The sequence below is a fragment of the Gorilla gorilla genome, chromosome 5 (genome assembly GCF_029281585.2).
Source record: "Gorilla gorilla gorilla isolate KB3781 chromosome 5, NHGRI_mGorGor1-v2.1_pri, whole genome shotgun sequence".
NCBI classification, from domain to species: domain Eukaryota; kingdom Metazoa; phylum Chordata; class Mammalia; order Primates; family Hominidae; genus Gorilla; species Gorilla gorilla.
In genome coordinates this window covers 135,642,238-135,669,824 of record NC_073229.2, presented here as the reverse complement: position 1 = coordinate 135,669,824, position 27,587 = coordinate 135,642,238, and the positions used below count along the sequence as shown (strand labels likewise).

At 41.8% G+C, this 27,587-nt stretch overlaps 2 protein-coding genes and 1 pseudogene across 23 annotated transcripts in view; 2 read left to right on the top strand and 1 right to left on the bottom strand.

Annotated features, from left to right (window-relative positions):
• The window catches only part of LOC109027360 (spidroin-1-like), a 119,877-nt gene extending 93,490 nt beyond the window's left edge, over positions 1 to 26,387 (bottom strand). For 3 of the 19 annotated variants that reach the window (XM_063707198.1, XM_063707199.1, XM_055391524.2), the window contains exons 1-4: positions 25,608 to 26,387; positions 24,412 to 24,529; positions 18,087 to 18,194; positions 11,197 to 11,303 (exon numbers count right to left, since the gene is read on the bottom strand). In XM_063707198.1, the coding sequence (XP_063563268.1) occupies positions 11,227 to 11,303; positions 18,087 to 18,194; positions 24,412 to 24,529; positions 25,608 to 26,387 (1,083 nt within the window). In that variant the 3' untranslated portion in view covers positions 11,197 to 11,226. The other 16 variants (XM_063707205.1, XM_063707210.1, XM_063707209.1 and 13 more) reach the window with 12 other exon arrangements.
• On the top strand, positions 13,465 to 14,193 carry LOC101142272 (uncharacterized; annotated as a pseudogene).
• REV3L (REV3 like, DNA directed polymerase zeta catalytic subunit) overlaps positions 25,993 to 27,587 on the top strand; it is a 185,802-nt gene continuing 184,207 nt past the window's right edge. For 3 of the 4 annotated variants that reach the window (XM_055391516.2, XM_055391518.2, XM_055391519.2), the window contains exon 1: positions 25,993 to 26,524. In XM_055391516.2, coding sequence (XP_055247491.1) covers positions 26,386 to 26,524 — 139 coding nt within the window. In that variant the 5' untranslated portion in view covers positions 25,993 to 26,385. The remainder of the gene's footprint in view (positions 26,525 to 27,587) is intronic. The other variant, XM_031011917.3, reaches the window with a different exon arrangement.

Sequence of the window (27,587 nt, the reverse complement as noted above, 5' to 3'; positions counted from 1 at the left end):
TATTTGTTTTATAAAGAGAGGTTTCCTTTCTGTTCTTTTAAAAAATAAGCTTAAAAAAAAAAGCACAAACAAACTCTTGTCAGCAGAGAAAGTGGTAAATAATTTCAGAATGGTATGGGAGAGTAGACTCTTGTCCCCCAACACTCAGCGTTCCCATTACATTTGCTGAGAGCTAAGGAGCCCTCACAGACAAGATACCTATTACAGGAGAGCTTGACTCCTCAACTCCCCCTAGCAGAGGAATAATTTCGGAAGAGTATACATGAAGTATACTCTGTCCCCCGACTGTTTACTCTGAGTTCCTGCTACTTTTGCTGAGAGAGCTAAGGACCCATCACAGACAAAATCCCTATTACAAGATAACTTGACTACCCATTTTCAATAGAGAGGAAGATGAGTGGTGGTATTCCCTAGAATTCTAATTGCAAAAGAGGCATTTTTCTGGCCGAGTGTGGTGGCTCACACCTATAATCCCAGCACTTTGGGAGGCTAAAAGCAAACTTGAGGACAGGAGTTTGAGACCAACCTGGGTAACAAAGAAAGACCCCTCCTCTAAAAAAAGAATTAAAGAAAAAAAATTTTAAAAATTTAGCCAGGCATTGTGGTGTGCACCTGTAGCCCTAGCTACTCAGGAGGCTGAGGCAAGAGGATCACTTGAGCCTAGGAGTTAGAGGCTGTAGTGAGTTATGATTGTGCCAGTGCACTCCAGCCTGGGCGACAGAATGAGAGTCTAATTAAAAAAAAAAAAGAAAAGAAAAAAAAATTTTTTTTTTTGAGACGTAGTTTCACTCTTGTTGCCCAGGCTAGAGTGCAGTGGCGTGATCTCGGCTCACAGCAACCTCCGCCTCCCGGGCTCAAGAGATTCTCCTGCCTCAGCCTCCCAAGTAGCTGGGATTACAGACGTGCGCCACCACGCCTGGCTAATTTTATATTTTTAGTACAGATGGGGTTTCTGCATGTTGGTCAGGCTGGTCTCAAACTCCCAACTTCAGGTGATCTGCCCACCTTGGCCTCCCGTAGTGCTGGGATTACAGGCGTTAGCCACTGTGCCCAGCCAGAAGAAAATTTTTTTAAAAGAGGCATTTTCTCATTGAAACAATGTTAAAAATGATGGGTAAGTTTCCCTAAACTATGAATTAGATAAGTTACGGAGAGCTGGCCTGAAAACCTAGTAGCCATTTTAAGATTGTTTCTATGAAAAACACATTTGTAGGTCCAAAAATTGGCTTACCACCGAATTTTTGAAATATATTCTATCATAGATTGGGAAATGGAGGGATTTTTAAAAATTTTCATGTACACAAATTCTTTCAAGTGGGGTTTCTGTTCCAAGATGGCCAAATAGGAACAGCTCTGATCTGCAGCTCCCAGCATGACTGACGCAGAAGACAGGTGATTTCTGCATTTCCAACTGAGGTACCTGGTTCATCTCATTGGGACTGGTTGGACAGTGGGTGCAGCCCACGGAGGGCAAGCCAAAGCAAGGCGGGGCATCACCTCACCTGGGAAGCACAAGGGGTTGCGGGATTTCCCTTTCCTAGCCAAGGGAAGCAGTGACAGACTGTACCTGGAAAAATGGGACACTTCTGCCCTAATACTGCACTTTTCCCATGGTCTTAGCAACCAGCAGACCAGGAGATTTTCTCCTGTGCCTGGCTCAGCGGGTCCCATGCCCACAGAGCCTTGCTCACTGCTAGCACAGCAGTCTGAGATCAACCCGCGAGGCTGCAGCCTGGCTGGGGGAGGGGCGTCCACCATTACTGAGGCTTGAGTAGGTAAACAAAGCAGCCGGGAAGCTCCAACTGGGCAGAGCCCAGTGCAGCTCAGCATGGTCTACTGCCTCTATAGACTTCACCTTTGTGGGCAGGGCATAGCTAAACAGAAGGCAGCAGAAACTTCTGCAGACTTAAACATCCCTGTCTGACAGCTCTGAAGAGAGCAGTGGTTCTCCCAGCATGGTGTTTGAACTCTGAGAACGGACAGGCTGCCTCCTCAAGTGGGTCCCTGACCCCCATGTAGCCTAACTGGGAGACACCTGCAGTAGGGGCCAACAGACACCTCATACAGGTGGGTGCCCCTCTGGGATGAAGCTTCCAGAAGAAGGATCAGGCAGCAATATTTGCTGTTCTGCAGCCTCCGCTGGTGATACCCAGGCAAACAGGGTCTGGAGTGGACCTCCAGCAAACTCCAACAGTCCTGCAGCTGAGGGACCTGTTAGAAGGAAAACTAACAAACAGAAAGGAATAGCATCAACATCAACAAAAAGGACATCTACACCAAAACCCCATCTGTAGGTTACCAACATCAAAGACCAAAGGTAGATAAAACCACAAAGATGGGGAGAAACCAGAGCAGAAAAGCTGAAAATTCTAAAAACCAGAGCGTCTCTTCTCCTCCAAAGGATCACAGCTCCTTGCCAGCAATGGAACAAAGCTGGATGGAGAATGACTTTGACGAGCTGACAGAAATAGGCTTCAGAAGGTCGGTAGTAACAAACTTCTCCGAGCTAAAGGAGCATGGTCTAACCCATCGCAAGGAAGCTAAAAACCTTGAAAAAAAGTTAAACAAATGGCTAACTAGAATAAACAGTGTAGAGAAGACCTTAAATGATCTGATGGAGCTGAAAAGCATGGCACGAGAACTTCGTGATGCATGCACAAGCTTCAATAGCCGCTTCGATCAAGTGGAAGAAAGGGTATCAGTGATTGAAGATCAAATTAATTTGAAATAAAGCAAGAAGACAAGTTTAGAGAAAAAAGAGTAAAATGAAACGAACAAAGCCTCCAAGAAAATATGCGACTTACGTGAAAAGACCAAATCTATGTCTGATTGGTGTACCTGAAAGTGATGGGGAGAATGGAAGCAAGTTGGAAAACACTCTTCAGGATATTATCCAGGAGAACTTCCCCAACCTACCAAGGCAGGCCAACAGTCAAATTCAGGAAATACAGAAAATACTGCAAAGATACTCCTCGAGAACAGCGACCCCAAGACACATAATTGTCAGATTCACCAAGGTTGAAATGAAGGAAAAAATGTTAAGGGCAGCCAGAGAGAAAGGTTGGGTTACCCACAAAAGAAGCCCATCAGACTAACAGTGGATCTCTCAGCAGAAACCCTACAATCCAGAAGAGAGTGGGGGCCAATATTCAGACATTCTTAAAGAAAAGAATTTTCAACCCAGAATTTCATATCCAGCCAAACTAAGCTTCATAAGTGAAGGACAGATAAAATCCTTTACAGACAAGCAAATGCTGACAGATTTTGTCACCACCAGTCTTGCCTTACAAGAGCTCCTGAAGGAAGCACTAAACATAGAAAGGAACACCGGTACCAGCCACTGCAAAAACATGCCAAATTGTAAAGACCATCAATGCTATGAAGAAACTGCATCAATTAATGGGCAAAATAACCAGCTAACATCATAATGACAGGATCCAATTCAAACATAACAATACTAACCTTAAATGTAAATGGGCTAAATGCCCCAATTAAAAGACACAGACTAGCAAATTGAATAAAGAGTCAAGACCCATCAGTGTGCTGTATTCAGAAGACCCATCTCACATGCAGAGACACACATAGGCTCAAAATAAAGGGATGGAGGAAGATCTACCAAGCAAATGGAAAGCTAAAAAAAGCAAGGGTTGCAATCCTAGTCTCTGACAAATTATTTCAAGTGCACATTAAGCAACAAGCATTTTTTGAGTTCCTGAACATCTGTTGCATCAACAATCACAGTACCTGTACTAACATATTACTAAAAACTCAAACAAAACTTGGAGGTTCATGTTATTTGCTTTATTTCTGTATATGTTAACAGTTTTTCATTAAAAAATTTTTTAAAAACCCTTCAAACATAAATTCCATGAATCCCCAAAAGATCAACTTAGGCTGAAATTGGGTGGCAATGTAAAGAACCTCTAATAAAAAGAAAAATCTTGAATTTTGAATTGCATCCACAATATAGACAGCAAACCAACTATCAAAATGTTGAAAACATTTGAAATAATGCATCTATATTGGATCTTCCAAAATCTCACATAACTATTGTTCACAATTAAGAATGCCTTTCAAATGCTTACACGTGACTTTTTTTTTTTTTTTTTTGAGATGGAGTCTCGCTCTTTCGCCCAGGCTGGAGTGCAGTGGCACAATCTTGGCTCACTGCAACCGCCACCTTCCAGGTTCAAGTGATTCTCCCGCCTCAGCCTCCCAAGTAGCTGGGATTATAGGTGCTTGCCACCATGCCTGGCTAATTTTTGTATTTTTAGTAGAGATGGGGTTTCGCCATGTTGGCCAGGCTGGTCTCAAACTCCTGACCTCAGGTGATCCACCCACCTCGGCCTCCCAAAGTGCTGGGATTACAGGCATGAGCCACTGCGCCGGGCCTTTTTTTGTATTTTTAGTAGAGACAGGGTTTCACCGTGTTAGCCAGGATGGTCTATATCTCCTGACCTCATGATCTGCCCGCCTTGGCCTCCCAAAGTGCTGGGATTACAGGCATGAGCCACCATACATGTGACATTTTAAAAAATCAATATACACCATAAGTAAAACTGAATTGAGGCAAATCTTACTAAATTTGGCACAAATGAAAGATCTCTGTTAAGTCTCTGAAGATATTATTTAATTTTAGCTCTTTATTTTAATCTCAACTCTGATATTTTATGATTCAATTACCAATTAGTACTTTCAGAACCATACAGCAAAATATATATTCCCATTAATTTTTCAAATGTCTAAACACTGACTACTTTTATATGTTTCCATATTATCTAAAAACCCATTGTAATTAATATAGAAAGGAAAATTCATCTTTTTAAGTATCTCTTTTTAGTTTATTTATCTTTTTAAGACGTAGCTTAATAAAAGTCTACTGGGCTTCCTAAGATATAATTTTATTAAATTCAGAGTTGAAACTTTTACTCTTTAGATATCTACAGTTAACTAATATTCTATAACATACTTTCATATCTTTTATAAACAGAATATTTTTAAAACCCACAATTGCATGATATAAAAGAAAACAATAATTAAGTAGACAAAATAATAAATGAAATATGATATGGCTTCTGCTAGGTACCTATGAGTTTTACAGAATAATCATTTCAACAGATGTCCTTAGAGAACAAAGGAGAATGACAAAATGAAAAAGTGGGGGTGGCATGGAAGATATTTTGTTATCTTCTACTGTGTGGTCTTTCACTGCACTATACTTTAAACAGAAAAAGGCCTCCTCAAGGGCAAGTCCTGCTTCAAATGTCCCCTTCCCCTCCTGACTACAGAATAATGTGTTTGTGTAGTATACGATTACACCAGACAAGACTGTGAACACATGTGATTTACTCAATGATCCTATTCTGCTTCCTTTTAAAGATAAAGAATGCATTTAAGTCGATTGTGTGTGAGACTGTGGTAATTCCTGAGAAGGCTCCATTCAAACAGAGAATAATATTACCTTATTTTAAAACATTAAGAGCATAGCTATTTTCCTGGTCTTCATTTTCCTTCCAGACAACAACATTAATACTTTCATTTATTTTAGAATAGACAAGTGTAACACGAGTGATAATTTTAAAAGTTTTAATTTTTCTTTGTATAAGCAAGATGCCCCCACAAAACATTCACTTTTCAAAAACCTTTATATGCAAATAACTTACAAAAATCTGTGTAAGATAAAAGAAACAACTAAAACCAGACAGGCACCACTACCACAGATCCTAATAGCAGGCCAGATCAAGATGCAGATCTCCTGAAAACAAGCTGCTCACATTCCCAGAACCACAACCCCCTGGGGTTGGAATCTTGTCTTCTTTAACTCCCTGGGTGGTAGAGCCCATAGGAATTACTCAAACTATGAAAATCCCAAAGCATGGTCACCTACAGGGAAATGAGACAGATATGACTTGAGCATAATTATTTTCTTCTAATAACAGTTAAAGAAAACAACCTTAAATAGTAAAAGTTGTGTGAGCTTCAACAGGTAGATAATTGTGTTTGTTTTTACCAAACATAGCATTTGTTAGCTTACCAAGGAGGAAAATTTACAATGCATTGTTGCCATTTTTTCTTTAAAATAATATTCTCTAGGGCACTCATACATAGTGATTATAGATACACTTAACCAGACATAGTGTTCTTGGTATTTCACATGGTTTATTTCATTTAATCCTCACAATAACCTTATGAGGTAAGAACTAATTTTTTTTTTTTTTTTTTTGAGACACAGTCTCGCTCTGTCGCCCGGGCTCGAGTGCAATGGCGTGATCTTGGCTCACTGCAACCTCTGCCTCCCAGGTTCAAGCGATTCTCCTGCCTCAGCCTCCCAACTACCTGGGATTACAGGCGCATGCCACCATGCCTGGCTAAATTTTGTATTTTTAGTGGAGACGGGGTTTCACCATGTTGGCCAGGCTAGTCTCGACCTCCTGACCTCAAGTGATCCACCTGCCTCAGCCTCCCAAAGTGCTGGGATTACAGACATGAGCCACCGCGCCCGGCCCCAAGAACCATCATTATTACTATTTTTCAAATAAAGAGCGAAGACACAGGGAAGTTAAATTACTTGGCCAAGATCACACAACTAGAATTCAAAACCAAGTATCTTGTCTCCAGAGCTCTTACTTTTAATTTAGTAAAAGTAAATGTGAAATTGGATTTTTAACCCCGTTATCATACAGAACCATTCCTCCAAGATTGTAAATTCTGAGTTTCTTCCCTGTGAACTTCTGCCTCTTTGACTCATTGTGACTGCCAAACTCTCAGTCCCTTCTAATTCATCTTCTGGTTTCACCTGCTTTCCTTTACAGCCTGGACTCTAGTCATTTCAATTATGCCCAAATCTCCTGCTCAGTCCTCACCAGCTAGAGCCAAACCAAAGTGGTCCCTTGTACCAGCAATCTCTGCTATTACTCTTCTTAGCAGTGATTCAATCAAGAAAAGTCATGCTGCTTCTTTTTAAGTGAGTTCACTACTGCTCAGCAATCCTTTCACTGACACTACACAGCATCTATAGCAGCGGTTCCGAACTTTTTCTAGGACTAAATCCCTGAATATACCCATCTATCCCTTTATAGATAACTTTACCATGTATTTATTTAAAATTCATCCGAAGTAGGGTTGCCAAATAAAATACAGGATGCCTAGTTAAATTTGAATTTACAATAATAAAGAAAAATTTTAGTTTAAAGTATGTCCCAAATATAGAAACACGTAAATAGTATTTAAGATAACAAAAAATACCAAATGTACTGAGCCAAATATCGCATGAGACATACTTAAATACTAAAAAAAACTGTTTACCTAAAATTCAATTTTAACTGGGCATCTTGGATTTTAATTTGTTAAATTTAATCCAATCAAATTCCCTTCTTTCCATTCCCAGAAGTATCTTTTCTGTTTCCAAAAGTTAATTCTCTGAACTTTTATTTGTCTTTCTCCTTACTTCTCTTTCTTCCTCATTCTACATATTCCTTCTTTGTACTTTCAAGCATGTTCGGGTCATCTCTACTGTGTGTTGTTTTGAGACAGGGTCTTGCTTTGCTGCCTCACATGCTGAAGTGCAATGGTGCAATCATAGCTCACTGAAGCCTCAAATTCCTGGGCTCAAACAATCCTCCCGCCTCAGCCTTCCTAGTAGGTGGGACTACGAGCACGTGCCATCACACCTGGTTAATTTTAAATTTTTTTTGGAGAGACAGGGTCTCCCTATGTTGCCCAGACTGGTCTCGAACTCCTGGGCCCTCCCATCTCGGCCTCTCAAAGTGTTGGGATTATAAGCAAGAGTCACCACTCCTGGCCTCCTACTGTGGTATTAAGGGTCCCAATTCTTCATCCCTCTATGAATCCATGCCCTTTGCCATGTCACTTTGCAAGTTCTCTAAAGAGGAGAATTCTGTTTCTCTGCTCCTTGAATACGGGCTTGGCCACATAAATTGCTTTGGTCACTAGAATGAAGGAGAAGTGCCAGTGTCAGTTTGGAGTCCATGTGTTTGTGTTTGCCCCCCCCTCCTTTTTTTTTTTTTTTGGGAGAATCTCACTCTGTCGCCCAGGCTGGAGTGCAGTGGCGCAAACAGGTTCAGGTGATTCTCCTGCCTCAGCCTCCCGAGTAGCTGGGACTACAGGCATGTGCCACCACACCCGGCTACATTTTGTATTTTTAGTAGAGATGGGGTTTTACCATGTTGGCCAGGCTGGTCTCGAACTCCTGACCTCAGGTGATCCGCCCGCCTCGGCCTCCTAAAGTGCTGGGATTATAGGTGTGAGCCACCGCGCCCAGCCTCTGTTTGCCCTCTTCAACACTTCTTCCATCTTCATGAGAAAGATATGCCTAAGTGAGCTGGACAGTCACAGAAGGAGGATGATAGGTAAGTGTCCAGCCTAGAGCAAAGCTCCCAGTAGGTCTGCTGATGTATGTGCAAGCCCAGCTGGGAGGAGCCAACCCTCAGACATGTGAGCTATAATAATAATTATTGTCTTAAGCCACTTTAGAGTGTTTGTTATACAGCAAAATCTAAATGATGCATCTACCCTGAAAAACCTCATCCTGACCATATTATTCTAATTCCCTTTGTTGTATTCCCAAACTTCTGCAAAAAGTATCCTTTAGTTTTTGCTTGTATTCCTTTGCATTTATTCTTATCTGTACCACTTCTCTTTTACTTGACACCAAAATTCTCCTAATGGTCAGTCTTACAGCTTTGGCATGATCCTCATCCATGCTGGCCTCTGTACAGCACCTGACACTATAGGTCATTTCATACCACTGTTAACTTTCTCCCGCTTTTCTTGTACTCCACTAGTTTTTATTTCTTTGATTGCTCCATTTACTTCAAGGGCTCATCTTCTCTCTTCCACTCTTCTGGGGAGTTTATTCATTCTCTCAAGAGTGACTGTTATGTATCTGACTTACACATCTTTATTTCTACTCTTAATCTCTATTTCAAGCTCTAGTTCAGTTGGTCCTCAAACTGCAGTGTGCATCAGAATCACTTGGACGGCTTGTTAATATTCAGATTGCTGGGGCCTCACTCCCAGTTTCCTATTCAGTAAGTCTGGGATGGGACCTGTTAATTTTTATTTTTAGTAAGTTCCCAGGTGATGCTGATGCTGCATCAGTGACCACACCTTGAGAACCACACTTCTAGTTCCATATGTCCAACTCTCTAACAGTTTTCTCCTGGTTATCCATAGGTGCTTCAAATATCACATACAATGTCAATTAGGGTAGTTTTTGTTTTGTTTTATGTTGTTTTTAATACTGTAACCACTAGTAACTAACAGTCTAACTAATGCAAAAGAAAGATTTATCAGGAAGCTCACTAAAGACTGCAGAACCATGTTCCAAATAAAAAAAGAACCAGAAACTAGACTACTTGACAGTAGGAGCATTACCCCTAAGTCTGAAGTAAACTGAGTGTTTGTTGTTTTTGAATCCCTCAGTTCAAAAGTCAATTCCAAATGAGAGTCACCTATCTATCCCTTCGTTGTACCAAGGGAGAGACAGAAAGGATTATGGTGGAAGTAGCCACCAAGGACTCCTTTTCTTTCACATTGTCTTAGTTCAGGCCCTCTTAATTAAGCAGGTAGATTACTACGACAGCCTCTTAACTAGTTTTCTTGCCCCTAACATAACCTCCAATTCATTCTCCACATCATCTTCAGTTATCTCTTTAAGACACATGTCATTTTCTTCTTTGCCTTATCTGGTGCAGTATTCATGTCTTATCTTGTTTTAAGTAATAAATTGCTTTTCTCCATATACAAGTGGTTGCAATATTTTTGCCTTAGCTGACACAAAAAATGGAAAAGCAGTTTGAGAGGGTAGGAAACACAGCCCATTGTAAACTGAGGATCTAATCACCTAGTAATCAGGCAAGAGTCAGAAGCAGAGTACCAAATTTTGGATAGAGACCCCTCAAGGAGGCTTTAAGATATCAAGTCTCTCACTAGACTGAAAACTCCCTCATGGCAAGGATCTAGTTCTCACTCTATCCCCAGCACCTAGCTCAGCACCTCACAAATAACAAGATTTAATGACATGAAGAAAGTCATCTCCAGACCCTCCCCTACTTTAAATTACTAGTTTACAGTCTCTGCCTGCATATCGCCTCACCACCAAATCCTTCCTACATACCACTGCTAAATCAAGCCAATTATCATTTCATTTCCTGCTCAAAACCTTCTGACTGTCCAATACATGCTCGCCAACTCTAAACTCTTCACCATTCAAAGCCTTCCAGAACTTGGTTCTAACCAATTTTTCTAAGCTTTCTTCCACTCCTCATTACACTGTCAGTCTGGATAAATAAGGTTTAACATAACATTTTTTCTGTTCTTGTTGGTTCCAGTTTTTGTAGTATCTGTCTTCCATGATGTCTCCCCTATCTTACCGTCAAAATCTAGTTAAGATGCCACCTGTCAGTGACCTACCACTCTAAGTTATTGGTAACGTATCCTCGTACCCTGTGCTCCTTAATTACTTAAGGATCTATTTGAAGCTTTTGTTAATTACTGTCCTGTTCGTATATATAACTTCTAGTAGTTGAACACATACTATCTTAAATTATAATTATGTAGTTGTATTATTTGTCCTACCAGATTTTAAGAGACTTAAGAGCTTTCTGCCGCTAATCTTCTATATCCCCAGAAACTTCTGTAGTGCCTTATACATAGTGGGCAATAAGTAAAATCTGTTAAAAAGATGAATAAATGGATGTTTATAATATAGCACTAGTGTTTGGGGCTGGTCCCCTTGAGGTAGCCAGCCTGTGACTGTGCCAGGGATTTCTGAGCTGCTGAAATCAGAGGGTAATAAATCCTGGCAGCTTGGAACTGGATGGTGAGTCTAAATCAAAGATCATCAGGTTGAATGGAGATTCAAATGCCAGGAACAAGCATCAAGTGAAAAGGTCCAAAAGACAGAACCTGAGATGGAATGTAGAGCAAAGGGTATGGAATCAGGCAGAGACACAGTAAAGGCAACAGTCGTCATAACATATTGATGAGGATCTGGAATGGTGGACTTTGGAGGGGGGGCCATGCAGTGCATTCATCAAGGTGAGTGGTTTGTTGGTAAAATAATCACCTAAAAATTGGAAGTTAGGTTGGCATCCAATTATCATCTCTAGCAAAGAAACACATATATGAAAATAAAAAATTTATAATAGCAAATATAGAGAAATTAAATAGAACCTGCTTTGAGAGGTGGATTTCATTTCAGCTTCATTTTCTTGCTTCTGCCCTGTCACCTTGTTTCACACATTTGCACAAGTTCACATACAAGTTGTATTTTTTGATCCCTTTATATTATGGAAAAAGAAAAACATATTTTAAAAGAGATAATATCACAGCACCCAACATCAATACAAAAACTCAGAACTTACTTTTACTGTATTTTTTAGATTTTTAATCTTTCAGCGAAGCTGCAATAACAGTGTACATAATAACCACTGATTTTTCTACATGAACTGTTCACAGACTAGAAAATTCTGAGATTTTATAAAAGTTTAAAAATCCTTAAAAATGTTTAAAAAACCCTAATTATGAGAAGTACATATTCTGTTATCAAAAGTCCTAAAAAGTTTAATTCCAACAGCTACCTTGCCCTATAAAACATTTGTTTGCCTGTCAATCTGTGAGGTTGGATCGAGCAACTCTGTCCCACACAGCATTTTCTTATACTCATTAGTAGTAAGCATTGTGGCAAAGACTAATGTCCTCATGAAAAGGACAGCAAAATTCACTTTAAGTTCTACTGTACAGGTGCAATAGTCCTCTGAATAAATTGTAAAAATTAAGAAAAAAAATTTTTTTTTGACACGATCTCACTCTGTTTCCCAGGCTGGAGTACAGCGGTGTGATCATGGCTCACTGCAGCCTTGATCTCCTGGGCTCAAGCAATCCTTCCACCTCAGCCTCCCCAGTAGCTGGGACCACAGGTGCACACCACCACACCTGGCTAGTTTTTTTTTTTTATTATTATTTATGGAGATAGAGTCTCACTATGTTGTCCAGGCTGGTCTCAAACTCCTGGCTTCAAGGGATTCTCCCACCTCAGCCTCCCAAAGTGCTGAGATTACAGATGTAAGCCACCATACCTGGCCGGAATTTTGTTATTTTGATTTAAATGCTGAATGAAGTAAGTTTTAAAGCCTATATTATTCTTCCTGATATAACTGACAGAAGGATAAGCTCTCATATTAGGTTCTTTAAAAGTTAATATATTTGGTGGCAACACAGAAGAATAGGAAGATTGCTTACCAAGGAGGTAGGTAACCTGGATCTCACTTACTCTATGGGGTCTTAAGCAAGTCATTTACTTTCTCTGAGTCTCAATTTCTTCATTATAAAATCTAAAGACTTGGATTATTTCAATGGTCTTGACAGGAAGACTGCATTGGAATTGCCTGTGGGCATTCTGACTTGGTAGATATGAGAAGAAAGGGCCTAGATAAATGTATCTTTACAACGTCTCATAAATGATTCTGATGCATATTACTGGTTAAGAACCAATGGTATAAATAATTTCTTGGGTTATCTGAAATTCTAAGAATCTACTTTTTACATCCAATCAACGGAATTTTTAAAACTCCTACCTTTCACTATTATATCATTCTTCTAGATGAATAAGTATATTTTAGGAAATGGAGAAGCTGCCTCTAAATTGTGAATAGCTTACAGTTATTGAGTGCTTAGCAGTCTAAGGTGTTAACTCATTTAATATATGTAATTAAATCTTCACAACAACACTAAGAGGTAGGTACTACTATTATTATCTGTTTATTACAGACAGGAAAAATGAGGCACAGAAAGTAATTTGCCCAAGTTATGGAGCAGGTAAGTAGGGAAATTGGGCTGCAGAGTTTAAACACCAGAATGCTCTACTATCATTCAATAAATGACCTATACATACCAATAAGCCCCATCACTATTCCCCACCCGAATAGTGCTGTTTTCCCTGCTACTACAGGGGAAAAAAGGGGTATGTTTTTAGAAAATCTTTGAGAGCAGAAGGGAGAAGCTGGGAAACTCAAGAATGAAAAAACTCAAGGGACCTGGGCCTAAGACCTCTGGCCCTGAATTACAACTAGAGACTACTTTGATTTACAAAAGCCTCTTTAAATAGGGTGACTATTTTTAGGAGTTATTTTCCTTCAGTTATCATTTCATCCCATGATGTCTAAGACATGCTCTTTTTGATTGAATAAATATTAATTTAGAAAAATATTAGAAATGTACCTTATCAGATGAACTAGACTCAAAACTGTAAAGCAAAACAGGAAAGGATAAAAGCTACGTTAGAGTCAAAGGGAATGATAATCAAATGATTCAGCCTATTGTTAATTTTGGGTATGCAAAGGAGAATTATAACACCATACTTTGGCATAAGGTAGAGATTAATACATAACACGGTATAACCGTCCCTTCCCAACAGTATTAGATGGGCTGTCTACTTGGGTGATGAATTTACTCAGGATGAGGGCAGGAATTCAGGTGAAGGAGAAAGACTGTAAGCCAAGTGTCAAAGTCTTTAACATCTTTAATAAATTAAGTCTTGAAAGACTATGAATATGCTAAGTACAGGGGAGCAGATATTCTAGAATGAGGATCCTTCCCTTTTCTCTATGAGCTTTCAGTCTAAAAACATGTTATACAAATGCAGAAGTAAGCAGCCGCTTAAGAAAAATGAGTAGTGTTTTCCTTCATTCATAAAACTAATCTTTGTACTGCTTTGCAGACTTGGCAAGAACCTCTGGTTCACATTTTCATCCTAAGGCTAGATTTTCCCTGCTAAAGAGGAATGGAGAATGAAATTACCTGCTAATTCAAGCAAGAAAAATATCAGCTCTTGTTCTCATAAATTTGTGAAAATAAATTACAACTAGATTGCCCCAGTTCTGATTTGAAAACATCTGGTGAGACCACTAGGTATAGTTTCTCACTACTTTTTTTTTTTTTTAAAGTGTAAAAACACACATATTCAAAGGTTTTTAAAAATAATCTTAAAAGAACAGAGTAGCATGCTATTTCCTGACAGGCTGACCTTTACACAAAGAATGTTCACTTTCAACAAACTGAAAATTACTCTTACTGATGGCTTCAGAATATCACTGTCTACCTCAGAAAGTGGAATGTTTTGTACAAATCATAAATAAGTGGCTAGACGGACACTATTTGGTCATCAAATGATCAATGTAGAGGGCAGGGGGAAATTATTTCTGCAGTACCAACCATATATCTGGTACTGTGCAAAGGGAAAAAGGAAACGGGCTGGGAATGGTGGTTCATGCCTATCATCCCAGCACTTTGGGAGGCCCAGCTGGGAGGATCCCTTGAGCCTAGGAGTTTAAGACCAGCCTGGGCAACATTGGGAGATGCCATCTCTACAAAAATAAAAAAACTGATGGCAGGAGCCCGTAGTCCCAGCTACTCAGGAGGCTGAGGCAGGAGAATGGTGTGAACCCGGGAGGCAGAGCTTGCAGTGAGCCAAGATCACATCACTGCACTCCAGCCTGGGTGACAGAGCAAGAATCATTCTCAAAAAAAAAAAAAAAAAAAAAAATTTGCCAGGAGCAGTAGCACACATCTGTGGCCCCGGTTACTTAGGAGGCTGAGGTGAGAGGATCGCTTAGGCCCAGGAGGTCAAGGCTGCAGTGAAGTGTGATTGCACCACTGCACTCCAGCCTGGGCAACAAAGCAAGACCCTGTCTTAAAAGAAAAAAGGAAATGTAGAATATGATTCCTAATGTCAAGAAACTTACAGCTTATTGGTCAATTACATAATACTGGAGTCCAGGACCATGTCTTACTCTTAAAAAAAAAAAAAAAATCCACCACATCGTTTAACGTAGGATTTTATAAATATCAGTGAGTTAATAAAAAGTTAAAATAATACAAAAAGCTTAGAATTGAGCAATAAAATGCATGTTTAATATAGGCGACTGGGCCAGGCACGGTGGCTCATGCCTGTAATCCCAGCACTTTGGGAGGCCGAGGCGGGCAGATCACCTGAGGTCAGGAATTTGAGACTACACTGGCCAAACACAGTGAAACTCCGTCTCTACTAAAAATACAAAAATTAGCTGGGTGTGGTGGCGGGCACCTGTAATCCCAGCTATCTGGGAGGCTGAGGCAGGAGAATCGCTTGAACTCGGGAGGCAGAGGTTGCAGTGAGCCAAGATTGTGTAACTGCACTCTAGCCTGGGTGACAGAGTGAGACTCTGTCTCAAAAATAAATAAATAAATAAATTAATTAATTAAATTAAATAAATAGGTGACTGAGTGAAGAGATAACAGTTAAGCTGATGTAATTATAATCTTTGAAACCTCTATTAACGACGAAAACACATGGACACAGGGAGGCGAACAACACACACCGGGGCCTGGTGGGGGGTGGGGGACAAGGGGAGGGAGAGCATTAGGACAAATACCTAATGCATGCGGGGCTTAAAAGCTAGATGATGGGTTGATAGGTGCAGCAAACCACCATGGCACACGTATACCTAAGTAACAAACCTGCACATTCTGCACATGTATCCCGGAACTTCAAGTAAAAAAAGCAAACAACAAAAAAACCTCTATTAAAAAATCTTCTTCCTATTCCAATTTTATATTTTGAGTAAGTACTGACACAGGAAGGTCTCTACTCCTACTTACTGAAATCTTTAAGAAAGAAAAGAGTGGGTTAACTTGGCAAAAAGAGACAGGGAAAGGAAGAGCAAACCAGGCAGAATGAGTATCACATGCAATTCTCTCTTCTGTATAGAAAGAACATGGTATGTACCAAGAACTGGTGATATCAAATAGTGAACTAGAAAGTAAGTTCCTTGAAAAATTCAGGATAGGATCCAAAATGGAGCAAAATTTTCAGCCTAAAAATGCTCAGTGTGATATACATGATAATGTAAAATTTGAACCATTCTGTTGTTGGCCAACAGTGGGAAAATGGTTAGGTAAATTATCATATGTCCACAACACAGCATATTTTGCAGCCATTAAAACAATGTATATGAAGAGTTTTAATTTACGTGGAAAATGCTTGTTATAATGCAAAGTGAAAAAACTAGGACATTATTTTCTCTATGTAATATATTTACAGAAAAATTTTCTAGAAACAGAATGGACTAGAATGTTAATCATGACTTCCACTGGGTGAGACTGAATGTTCTATATTTTTCTTTATTGTCTTCCATGTTTTCCATGCTATGCATTTAAAACTTTTAAAATTGGAAAAATACATTTTATTGAGAAAATGAAGAAACAGAAGGACTTATCTATATTTACACATCTGAGAATAAGTAGTCTTTTCTGGCCTCTGGAATGAGGATGTAAAATAAAGCAAAATCTAGGAGAATCCAGTGTCAATAACAAAGTTTTCTGTGTGTGTGTTTTTTGAGACAGGGTCTTGCTCTGTGACCCAGGCTGGAGTGCAGTGGTGATCATGGCTCACTGCAGCTTCAACTTCCTAGGCTCCAGTGATCCTCCTGCCTCAGCCTCCTGAGTAAGTGGGACTACAGGCATACATCACCACGCCTGGCTAATTGTTAATTTTTTGTAGCAACAAGGTCTCACTATGTTGCCCAAGCTGGTCTCAAACTTCTGGGCTCAAGCAATAATCTCACCTTGGTCTTCCAAAGTACTGGGATTACAGGCATGAGCCACCCTGCCCAGTCTCAGTAAAAAGCTTTTTAGTGGGAGTTTTTCTGGAATGTGATTTACACTGTGAATATTAAAATGCAATAAACTTTGGGGCCAGGGGAAACTACCCCGAGATATGTTGATCCAAATAGATACCTTGCTTCTGAGATTTTGCATCTTAATTATTTAAATTGGGAATTTTATCTATCCTTACTCTATGTGTGTTTGGTCTCCTCCTGCCTACCTATAATATAATCCATTGGAAATGCTCCAATATCAATTCTGGATATGTAATTTAAATGAGGGTCCTGGAAAGCTCAGGCATCAGTTCTAATATTACTCTATTCTGAAAGTTTCTTTTATTTCTTGTTCCTCAAACATCATCTTTAATTTATAGGCTATTGATTCCTTCCTTAAGACTATTACTGCTAACTTATGGAAGTGGAAGTTGTTTCAGAAAAGTTTTGCTTCTCTGAGTAACTGAGTAAATGAATTGGTTAAAATGAATAGAGAGATCTCTGTTCAGGAAATTCATCTCTCACCACATGATAAATCTGACTTTGGTTTAAAGAGAAAGAAATAAAATATGTCTTTTAGCCAAGAATTACTTTATTATTATTCATTTAGGCAACAAATATTTATGTGCCTACCTTGTACCCAGGAAGGTTCTATGGAGAAATTGCAGAAACCTGCATAAAGCCTTTTGGGACTTTGTATAGTTGATGCAATTGACTCCAAAGTTTGCCATACTTACTTAGGCCTTCCAAATGCCTCTGAAAGGGAATGAGTTTCTTTTCCATTATGGTTTCATAAAGGCAAGAGACTGGATGAAGGGCTGGGTACAAATTTACTTTAAACTAGGCCAGGGTTTTTCAACACCTGCACTATTGACACTTTGGACCTGATAATTCTTTGCGCTGCAGGGGCTGCCCTATGCATTGTACGATGTGATAATCAAAAATGCCTCCAGATATTTTGCCAAATGTCCCCTAGGGCGACAAAAATCACCCCTGGTTGAGGAACATTGAACTAAATGATTCAGACATTTGCCCTACAGTAGTTAAGAAAACTGAGTTATCTGAAAGTGAAGGAAAGAAAAGGGATGACACAAAGAATAATTTAGCTTGAGGCTGGGCACCATGGCTCACACCTGTAATCCCAGCACTTTGGGAGGCCAAGGCAGGCAGATCACTTGAGCTCAGGAGTTCGAGACCAGCCTGGGCAATATAGTGAAACCCTGTCTCCAAAAAAATATGAAAAATAGCTGGGTGTAGAGGTGCACGCCTGTAGTCCCAGCTACTCAGGAGGCTGAGGTGGGAGGATTGCTTGAGCCTGGGAAGTCAAGACTGCAGTGAGTTGAGATTGGGTCACTGCACCCCAGCCTGGGTGACAGAGTGAGACCCTGTCTCAAAAAGAATAATTTTGTAGGGCATGGTGGCTCATACCTGTTATCTCAGCACTTTGGGAGGCTAAGGCAGGAAGATCGCTTGAGCCCAGGAGTTCGAGACCAGCTTGGGCAATATAGTGAGACCTCATCTCTATTAAAATAATTTCTAAAAAAAAAAAAAAAAAAAATTTAGCTTGAACTCTACCAAATTTACTAGAAAACAAAGTATCTAAATGATTGAATAAGAAAGAAAATACTGCCACTCTTGTCAAATCACTATGCCCTTCTACCTTCTCCTTAAAGATGAATGAAAAAACAGTGACAAGACAGTCTTTCTTACCATAGAAATGACTACTTCTATAACCGCTGCTCAGAAGATTCTCTAAGTATAGGAGTAAAAGTAATAAATCTAGGGTTTGGAGGCATGAGTTCCCACTAAACAGCTTTATTTCTTTGGGCCTTAGCTTACTGATATGTAACGGAGGGGTGTTGGGCAGGCAGTAGAGAGAGTTGTAAACAGATTTTTAAATTTTTTTAATTCAATAAATGTTGATAACTTATATTCTAGGCATTATACTTGGATCTAGTATATAAAAGATGAAAAGACATGGTCTGCTCCTTCAAGAAGATAACAGTCTATTAGACTGACAGACTAAAAAACAACTACAATAATATAAGCATTATAATAGAAGCACATACAAAGAGAAGTGGAAGGCTAGAAACAACACCTAAATCTGTTTGAGGAAATCAGGGAAACCTTTACAAGGAAGTTTCATTTGAGCTAAAACTTGAAAGATAAATAAGAATTTTGCCAGGAGACAAGAAGGGAGAATGTACTATGCCAGTTAGAAAGGCAAATGCACAGAGATTTGATAGTTTTTCAAAAAGAATGGCATGTTTACGAAGCTATAATACCTCAGAGGTGCTAGAAGATAAATGGAAAAGGTGAAAAGGTATGAAGCCGAATATCTATCTAGGCCAAATCATGAAGTTGGTATGCCATAAACACTGTTTTTATGGCAATAGATGATAATTTGACGTAGACGATAACTTAAAATTTATGTGGTACACAGATCACCCTTGCAGTACAGTAGAAAATAAAATTAGTGAGGAATAAGCCAAGAGACCAATCAAGTGACTACTGCAATAGTATACCTAAAGCTAGTGAAAGGCTACAAAAGGACAATGATTCTGTGGACAAAAATGGGGACTATTCAGGAGAAAGAATAGGCAGGACTTGAAGTATGAATGTTGGCGGGGGGGATTACAGCTAAAGTGTATTCAGATTGTGCTAAGTATTTCTGGCAATACTTCATTTAATCCTTATAATATCCCTAATAGGAATGGAAAGCAGTCCAATTTGCTAAAAGGTAATTTGCCAATGAATCAATTTGCTATATTTACCAAATACTTGTTTTAGAGAATATTCACCTCAATATATTTAATAAATGTATTCTTTTTTTTTTTTTTTTGAGACATGATCTTGCTCTACCACCCAGGCTGGAGTGCAGTGGTGCGGCAACCTCGACCTCTTGGGCTCAAGTGATCCTCCCACCTCTCAACCAAGCAGCCTCTCAGTCTCACAGGGTTTCACCATGTTGCCTAGGCTGGTCTTAAACTCCTGGGCTCAAGCAATCCTACCACCTCTGCCTCCCAAAGTGCTGGGATTACAGGTGTGAGCCATCGTGCCTGGCCAATGAATGTATTCTTGGTACACTTTTTTAATGAATTCACTTTTGATGAAATGATTTAGAACCTAAGGTAAGTATATTTTTACCCGTTCTATTGAAGAGAAAACTGAGGTTCATAGAAACTGAAGTTCACAGTTAGCAAAGGCAGAATCAGGTCTACAGAGCTATAACTTTTTTTTTTTTTTTTTGAGACAGGGTCTCACTCTGTTGCCCAGACTGCAGTACAGTGGCAACACTATGACTCCACTAACTCAGTCATAGATGTAACATGTTTGTCTTATATTAACTTTATTACTCTTTTGAGTTCTTGCACCTCATAGGTCCACCAGAATCCTATGCTCAAGAGGCTCAAGGCTCACTGCAGCCTTGACCTCCCCAAGCTCAAGCTATCCTTCCACCTCAGCCCCCAAGTAGCTGGGACTACAGGCATGCACCATTGCACCAGCTAATTTTTGTATTTCTGGTAGAGATGGATTTTTGCCACGTTGCCCAGCCTGGTCTCGAACTCCTGGGCTCAGGCAATCCTCCCGTGTTGGCCTCCCAAAGTGCTGTGATTACAGAGTTGAGCCACTGTGCCTGGCCCTGACAATGTTAATATTCTTAAATGAAGAAGTATACCTTAAAAAAAATAGATATGATGAAACTAAATTCCAAATCCAATGTAATAAGAGTAGCATATCTTATTATGACAACTTTCTTAGTTTTTCCTGGGGGCTACCTGATGAAGATAATGAAGGTAAGATGGTTCTCTTTGCTTTTCTGTGGTGCTCTGCTCTTTTCTTTTTTTTGTTTTTTAACTATCAGAAATCGCCATCTATCTGGAGTCAACTACCATTTATATGTGACACATAGAACCCACTAACCACCTTTAAATTGTTATCTCAAATATTTGTTTCATCATCAATGTAGGTGGTATTATTTGTTTGACAATACGAAAAAAGTCATCATAATTCTGCTTTCCGGGATATGAGAATTTGAAATCTTTTTTAACTCAACTCTGTAGTGCTCATGGTTCATAGCTGTACAAAGTGGAGGCCACTCTAGGAGTTCAGTGGAGAGCAGCAACTCCTCTTTGGGGACATTTAGAAATACATGGGGAATTTTTTATTGTTACAGTGGCATGTAGTACACGGGGGCCAGGGATGTTAAATGTCCTGCACAATGAAAAACTGTTTCACCAAAAATGCCAGAAGCCCCATTTGAGAAACCCAAGAGCTCAGAGCCATCAACTTCATGAACATGCGACAAGTATAGTCACACAGGGCCCAGTGCTTAGTTTAATGCTCTGTAGTCACTGTCTTGAAAATTGTAATACTTTTATGTTTGACTATCTGTTTTGTAAGTCCAGTGGTATAGCAGAGCATAATATGCAAGCAGAGGTATGTATCCTTTCTTCCTTGCCATTCTATTTGCATATGGTCTCCATGATGCCTCATGACAAAGGATTCTGGTGGACCTATGAGGTGCAGGAACTCAAGAGAGTAACAAAGTTAATACAAAACAAGCATGTAACGTCTACGACTGAGTTAGTGGAGGCATAGACAGTTCCAACAGGCTACACTTTTCATTCAAATCAGAACTTGCTTCAGGTGCAGAAAGAAGGCAACAGCATCTTTAAGAAACACAAGTGATTACATCACATCCTTCCTTACTCATGTGTTACTTACCACTATTAGCCAACCATTTACACAAAAAATGATGACAAAGAATGAAAGGGAAAGTAGGGCAACTCAGCACTCCCTTTCCTTTCATCCTTCCTTACTCATCAGTAAGCAGAAGATGGAGAATGTTGGTAGAATGTGTGCATATCAAGAAGGAAAACAAAAATAGTTTAGTTTTGTGCAGAGTTTACACTGCTCTGATAGCACAAAATACATATGCATTTACAAGCTATGAATTGTATAATTTTGTTGATTCCACATACAATTGAAATGCTCTTATATTTGCATTTTAAAACGGCATTACACAATATAAAGATGAACGGTAAAATTCATCCTAAGAATTAAAAAATTTAATTTTTCTTCTCATAGAATGACATTAAAAAGCAAATTTAAAAACACTATGACAAGTGGAGAGAGCGACGACAGAACAAAGAAAAAGCTTTATATTTTAATACAGATAATAGCACATTTTCCCCTGTGTTGGAACAAGAGGCCTTACGTTTTCATTTTGCTCTGGGCTCCACAAATTATGTAGCTGGCTGTGACTGGGCTGGTTGAAGCAAAAAGGGATTAAAAGATACTATTTAGTTCACAGATCTCTCAGAGGGCCAGAGAACCAGACTTGGATAAACCAAGCTAGAAACAACATCCAAGAAAAACCAAACCACAAAGAACACCCATCCCACATCACAAAGCTATTCTAGTGGAAACCCATCCCAGCACTGCCTGCCAGTCAGCACCTATGACTCTAGAACAGATGCCACAACTCCTCCCTACCTACCCAGAGGAACCAGATACCTCCTTCATGGTATTTGTCAGAAGATACTTATCTCCCTGAGTGCAGTTGAAGCATCATGTTGCTTGCTCTCACATCCATGTCCTGAATGGGTACATCTGATTGCTGGAAACTAGGTCATATACTGAAGCCAGCTTCTGATTGTCAGCATCCTTTCCAACTAACTCCACATTTACTGAAGTCACTCTGGTAGAGGACACATTTGTACCACGTAGTCCCAACTAGTTGGCAGGTTGAGTTGGGAGGAGCCTAGCAGTTCAAGACCAGCCTGGGCAACATCGTGAGACCCTGTTCCTCAAAAAGAAAGCAAACCGAATTGGCCAGTGCTACAAATTAGGGCCTTCCCTCTTCTCTAGCCATTGTTAAACATTTACTGATCACACCATTGATCTCACACCAGCAATCTAGCTGCAAAGGAGTCTGAGAACTGTAGTTTGTTTTCCAGCTTTTAAAGTACAGAAAAGTAAGCAAGAAGGGGGTTGGATGAATACTGAATAAGCCATCTTATAGTATCTGCCACAAAAGTATGGTAGCTACTACTGTCTGTTCTAGATTATAAACTGCTAACAGGCAGATGTTAACAGATGTTGAACAGTATTGGTAAAGGAGACTTGGTAGGCTTTTACTAAAGGCAGACATGCTAAGTACATGTCAGTGAACTAGAAGAGATGATTAAATGTTAATTGATATGATTAAAATACAGTTTTAGGATGCTAGACTATAAACCTTATAAGGGAAGGGATCATGTCTGTTTTGTTTCTCACCATATCTCAAATCTCCTGGCAAGAAATAGCCACCTAAAAAAAAAAAAAAAAGCACAGTCAGCTGTGGTGGCTCACACCTGCAATCCCAGCACTTTGGGAGGCCAAAGTAGGCAGATCGTGAGGTCAGGAGTTCGAGACCAGCCTGGCCAACATGGTGAAACCCCATCTCTACCTAATAATACAAAAATTATCCAGGCTTGGTGGCACATGCCTGTAGTCCCAGCTCCTCGGGAGGCTGAGGCAGGAGAATTACTTGAACCCGGGAGGTGGAGGTTGCAGTGAGCCAAGATTGTGCCACTGGACTCCAGCCTGGGTGACAGAGTGAGATTCTGTCTCAAAAAAAAAAAAAAAAAAAGCATTAAGGATATTAAGTATAGAGTTCAATTTTTGCATTTCTCATACTGTATGTAGATAAGTCAATTCCAAGTGATTTTACTGTTTCTCAATGAATCAGACTTCTGGATATGAACATTTTACTATATTTTCACATACATTATCTCATTTGAGCCTTATAACATCCCTGAGAAGTTAAAATAGGAATTACTATCCATTTCACAGATGAGGAAATAAATTCCAAAAAATAAGCGAGCACTTAGCTAAATGATGGTTTAATATTCACATTCTCTGACTCAAAATTCCAGAACTTTTTCTTACTTCGGGAAGAATATATATATATAACACATTTGATAGTGGTTAATTAGGGGGCTATTGTCAGGTTTTCAATTTGAGCATCAACTTAAAACTAAATTACATGCAATGAACACAACATTCCTAATTTCATGCTGCAAATGTTTTTCTTCAAGAGTGAACATTCTTGGAGTTCTAGAAGGATTTGACTTGTGGTTGCAACTGCCTTTTCTTAAAGTAAATAATGTTGATTCAAGAGGTAAGGGGAAAGAAACCCTCTTCTAGAAATCGCAAATCTGTTAATTTGATGCTTTTACCATTTTCTAGTTAGGAATATTATGATTTAAAAGTTATGGATACACTGATTATAATATAGTACAAGGATTCTCAATTTTATTTTGCTTAAGAATCACCGGGTGGCAAGTAGTGTTGCTAACAATACAGATTCCCAGGCCCCATCCCCCAAAATATAATTCAGTAAGAGCCAAAACATCAACACTTAAAGAATTCTAGGTGTCATGGAACACTGAGAATCATTGATATTGTGTATCTGACACTCGGCGTGTACAAAATATTTATTTTACCAAAAATACATTGTAGCATGGTAGTCATATTTTAAAATCACTTCTATAGCCTTCTAAAATTTCAAATCAAGAGATTTTGCCTCTTAAAAATATTAGCTAATTTCCAGCATATTAGTAGAAATCTTGCCACGTATGTTTATAATCATGCTCTGAGGTTAAAAACTACAAGCTAATTTACTGTAGTAATCAGTCTCAAATCCCTCGGAGCGTAAGTTCTTATTATAGCATTTATGTTAGGGAATTTATAGACAGCTTCTTACCAGTGAGCTGTCTCTTTGGGCCTTTTGATTTTCCTATTTGAAAATCCACAACCGTTCCAAACGAGTAGCTCTCACACCACTTCAAATACGTGGCAACCTGGTAACCATTAAAATGCACCTGTATACCACACAAATGTAAAAGAACGATCTCTACTTGGATGGGTTAGAAATGTGTCAAGGGTCCTAATTCAGGGGCAAATTTCGAACTTGAACCCACGCTTTCTGCCTCCTACAGCTTGCATCTTTTTGTTAAGAAGAAACCCTTCAGGATTAGTTTTTAAGAGAAACCTTCCCGTTTTACATATGTAGAAACTGAGCCCAAAGAAACAAAATTATTTGTCCAAGGTCACGCCCAGTATCAGTGGCCAAGTCAGAGAGGAACCCCTTGTTTCCAATTTAATAGCCAAGCCAGCAGCATGTTACTACTCTTTAAAACAAAAATTCCCTAACTGCATCGCTTCACCCCCTCTCGATTTTTGAATAAAGTTGTTTATTCAAAACGGCCCTTCCCCACGGTGGTGCTTTTATGCCTTCGGGTAGTAAAACCTTCCATAACGTGTTAGTGAAAAACACGAGGAGGCCACGTCTAACGCGGTGACTTTCACAGGCCTTTTTCTTTGGCCAAAATTTTCTCGGAAAGACTGTTAATCCTACATTCCGCTAGGGGAGGAGCGACGAGGGAGGAGGGAGGTCACCGGCAGCTGACAAGTCCTTACATGTACTTGCGCGTGCCCGGGACGCAGCCTGCGGGGCCGAGGAAACCAACGAAGGATGTATTAGGACGAGAGGGAAGGAAGGGGGCGGGAGAAAAACACGGTAGCGGGAAATCCCTGTGCACTGGATCTGCCAACCCCTCGCAAAGCTGAGAAGAGCCGTGCGTGAATAAATCTCATTAAATGGCCCGGCGCAGACACCGCAGCAGCAGCGAGGAGGGGGCACCGCGGCTCGCGCGGCACGTTCGGGAAGGGGGAACGCCAGGGCGGCCCTTTTATAGGCCGAAGCCCGCGCCCGCGCGCCCCCACCCTTCGCACCGCCCCCGGGCCACGCGCGGAGCCGCGGCGTTACCTGAGAAGGGCCGGCTGCGTCCGCACCCGGCCCCGCCCGTTCCGCCGCCCGCCCGCCCTTCCCTCCCGCGAGGCCGCAGCGGCACGAGATCTGCGCCTCGCCTCCCTCCTCACGCGGGCGGGTTTTCTTACCTTGTGAAAAACCGTCTCAGCGGCTGCCCCCGCCTCCTCTGCTGGATGTGAAATGGCGGTCGGCGAGGCAAGTGTGAGCACCGCAGCTCCTGCCAATCCTGCATAGCCGCCAAAACGGCCCCGAACACTGGCCCCCCCCCTCCCGCAAGCCCCTCGGAGCCCATCCATGAGATCGGTGCTCCGCCGCCCCTTCCGCTGCCCCTCACCCAGGTGACCGTGCCCGCCAGCCGAGTCATCGATCCCGCGCGGGCCCTGCCAGCCGTCGGCCGCCTCCCTCGCCGCGTGCCCGGGGTGGGGGAGAAAGCACCTTCTCGGCCCCCGCCCTCCGTGTCCCGCCCGGGCGCCCGCCCTCTCGCTCCTTTTCCCGCCGAGCCCCCTCCCCCGCACTACTCGCAGCCTCCCTTCGCCACACACACCCCCCTCTCCCCTCCCCCCAGTGGTTGCGTCCGTGACATCATCATCATGGCAACAAGAGCTGCAGCCTGGGACGGAGGAGCCCGTGTGATTCCCGGCGGCGGCGGCAGTGGCGGCAGCACCAGCACCGACGAAAGCTCGAGGGCTTCTCTCCTGCGGCCCCTTGCCGGGTGCTCCTGAGGAGGCGGCGGCAGCAGCGCCTACACCGCCCCGCCCGCCGCTCCTCGAGGTGCCTCTGTGTGAGGGGAGGGGGCCGTGCCGAGAAGGGGAGGGGGCGCCGCCGCCGCTGCGGAGGGAGCCGCCGCCGCTGCTGCTGCCGCTGCCGGGTCGCCAGTGAAGGGAGGCAGTGGCGGCGGCGGCGAACATGTTTTCAGTAAGGATAGTGACTGCAGACTACTACATGGCCAGCCCGCTGCAGGGGCTGGATACCTGCCAATCCCCCCTCACCCAGGCCCCTGTCAAGAAGGTGCCGGTGGTGCGAGTCTTCGGAGCGACCCCGGCAGGTAAGCGGGCGCCGGGCGCGGGGCGGGAGCGGGAGTCGGCGGGGCGCCGGGGCCGCCCTCCCCGCCGCGCACACGCGCGCACGCCGCCGGCGCCGGCAGTCTCCGTGGATCGCTGCCGCGTCTTCCCTCCCCTCCGCCGTCCTCGCCTTTTCTCTGGTGCGTGACAAGAGGCGCAAAAATGTGGGTCCGCGCGAGCGCTGCGCGGCGCCCCCACCCCCGGGCAGGGAGGTGGCGAGCGCCGCGTGTTTACACTGCGTGTGGCGGCCGGGAGCGGGAGCCGCACTCCAGGGCGCGGGCCGGGAGAGCTAAAGCCGCGGGCGCCTCGGACGGCGGGCCAGGTGGCCGCGCCATGTCCATCGGTGGACGGGTTCGTAGGGCCTGCTCTGAGGTCGGTCGCTAGTGGGACATCCCTTGTGTCCCCCAAGTGCCGCTTTCTGGAAACGGGGAAGTGTCAGCCTTGTTGTCAGTCACTCCCCATGGTCTCTTTTCACCCTCGCTCTCCTCTGCCAGTTCCGGAGATGCAGTGGGCCGGAGAGAGTGGCGCTTGGGGCCAGATAATCTTTCTCACTGGGGTGACCGTGTGGCTCTGCTGTGAGTGCAGGTCGTGACTCCTTAGAGTTTAGAGCCTGAGCCTCTGGGGACAGGGCAGCATCCTTAGGTGCAGTGCTTTCAGGAAGTGTGCATCCGTGGAAGTAGGAAATGCGTGTTTATGTTGCCCAACCTAAAACATCACACTTAATGGGGTGAATTTATTAGGAACCACAGCCAGACTCAGCAGCACAGACATTTTGAAATGCTCCTAGGCTGGGCTGTAGAATTGCGTTTTAAGTACAGGTATATATTTTTTTAAACACAACTATGTTGAAGAAGGGGTGGGAAGGGAAGACAGCCGTGACAGAAGGTACGTTCTCAAAAACTCTTGGGGCTTATGATAATATAAAAAAGATAGAGGCCCAATTTACTAGGTGTTTTAAAATGGTTTTGCTTTTTTGCATGCTTTGAACTGCTTCCATGAAATAATGGAGTTCTAGGAAATAATGCATCTTAGGGAAAGGTTGTTCTT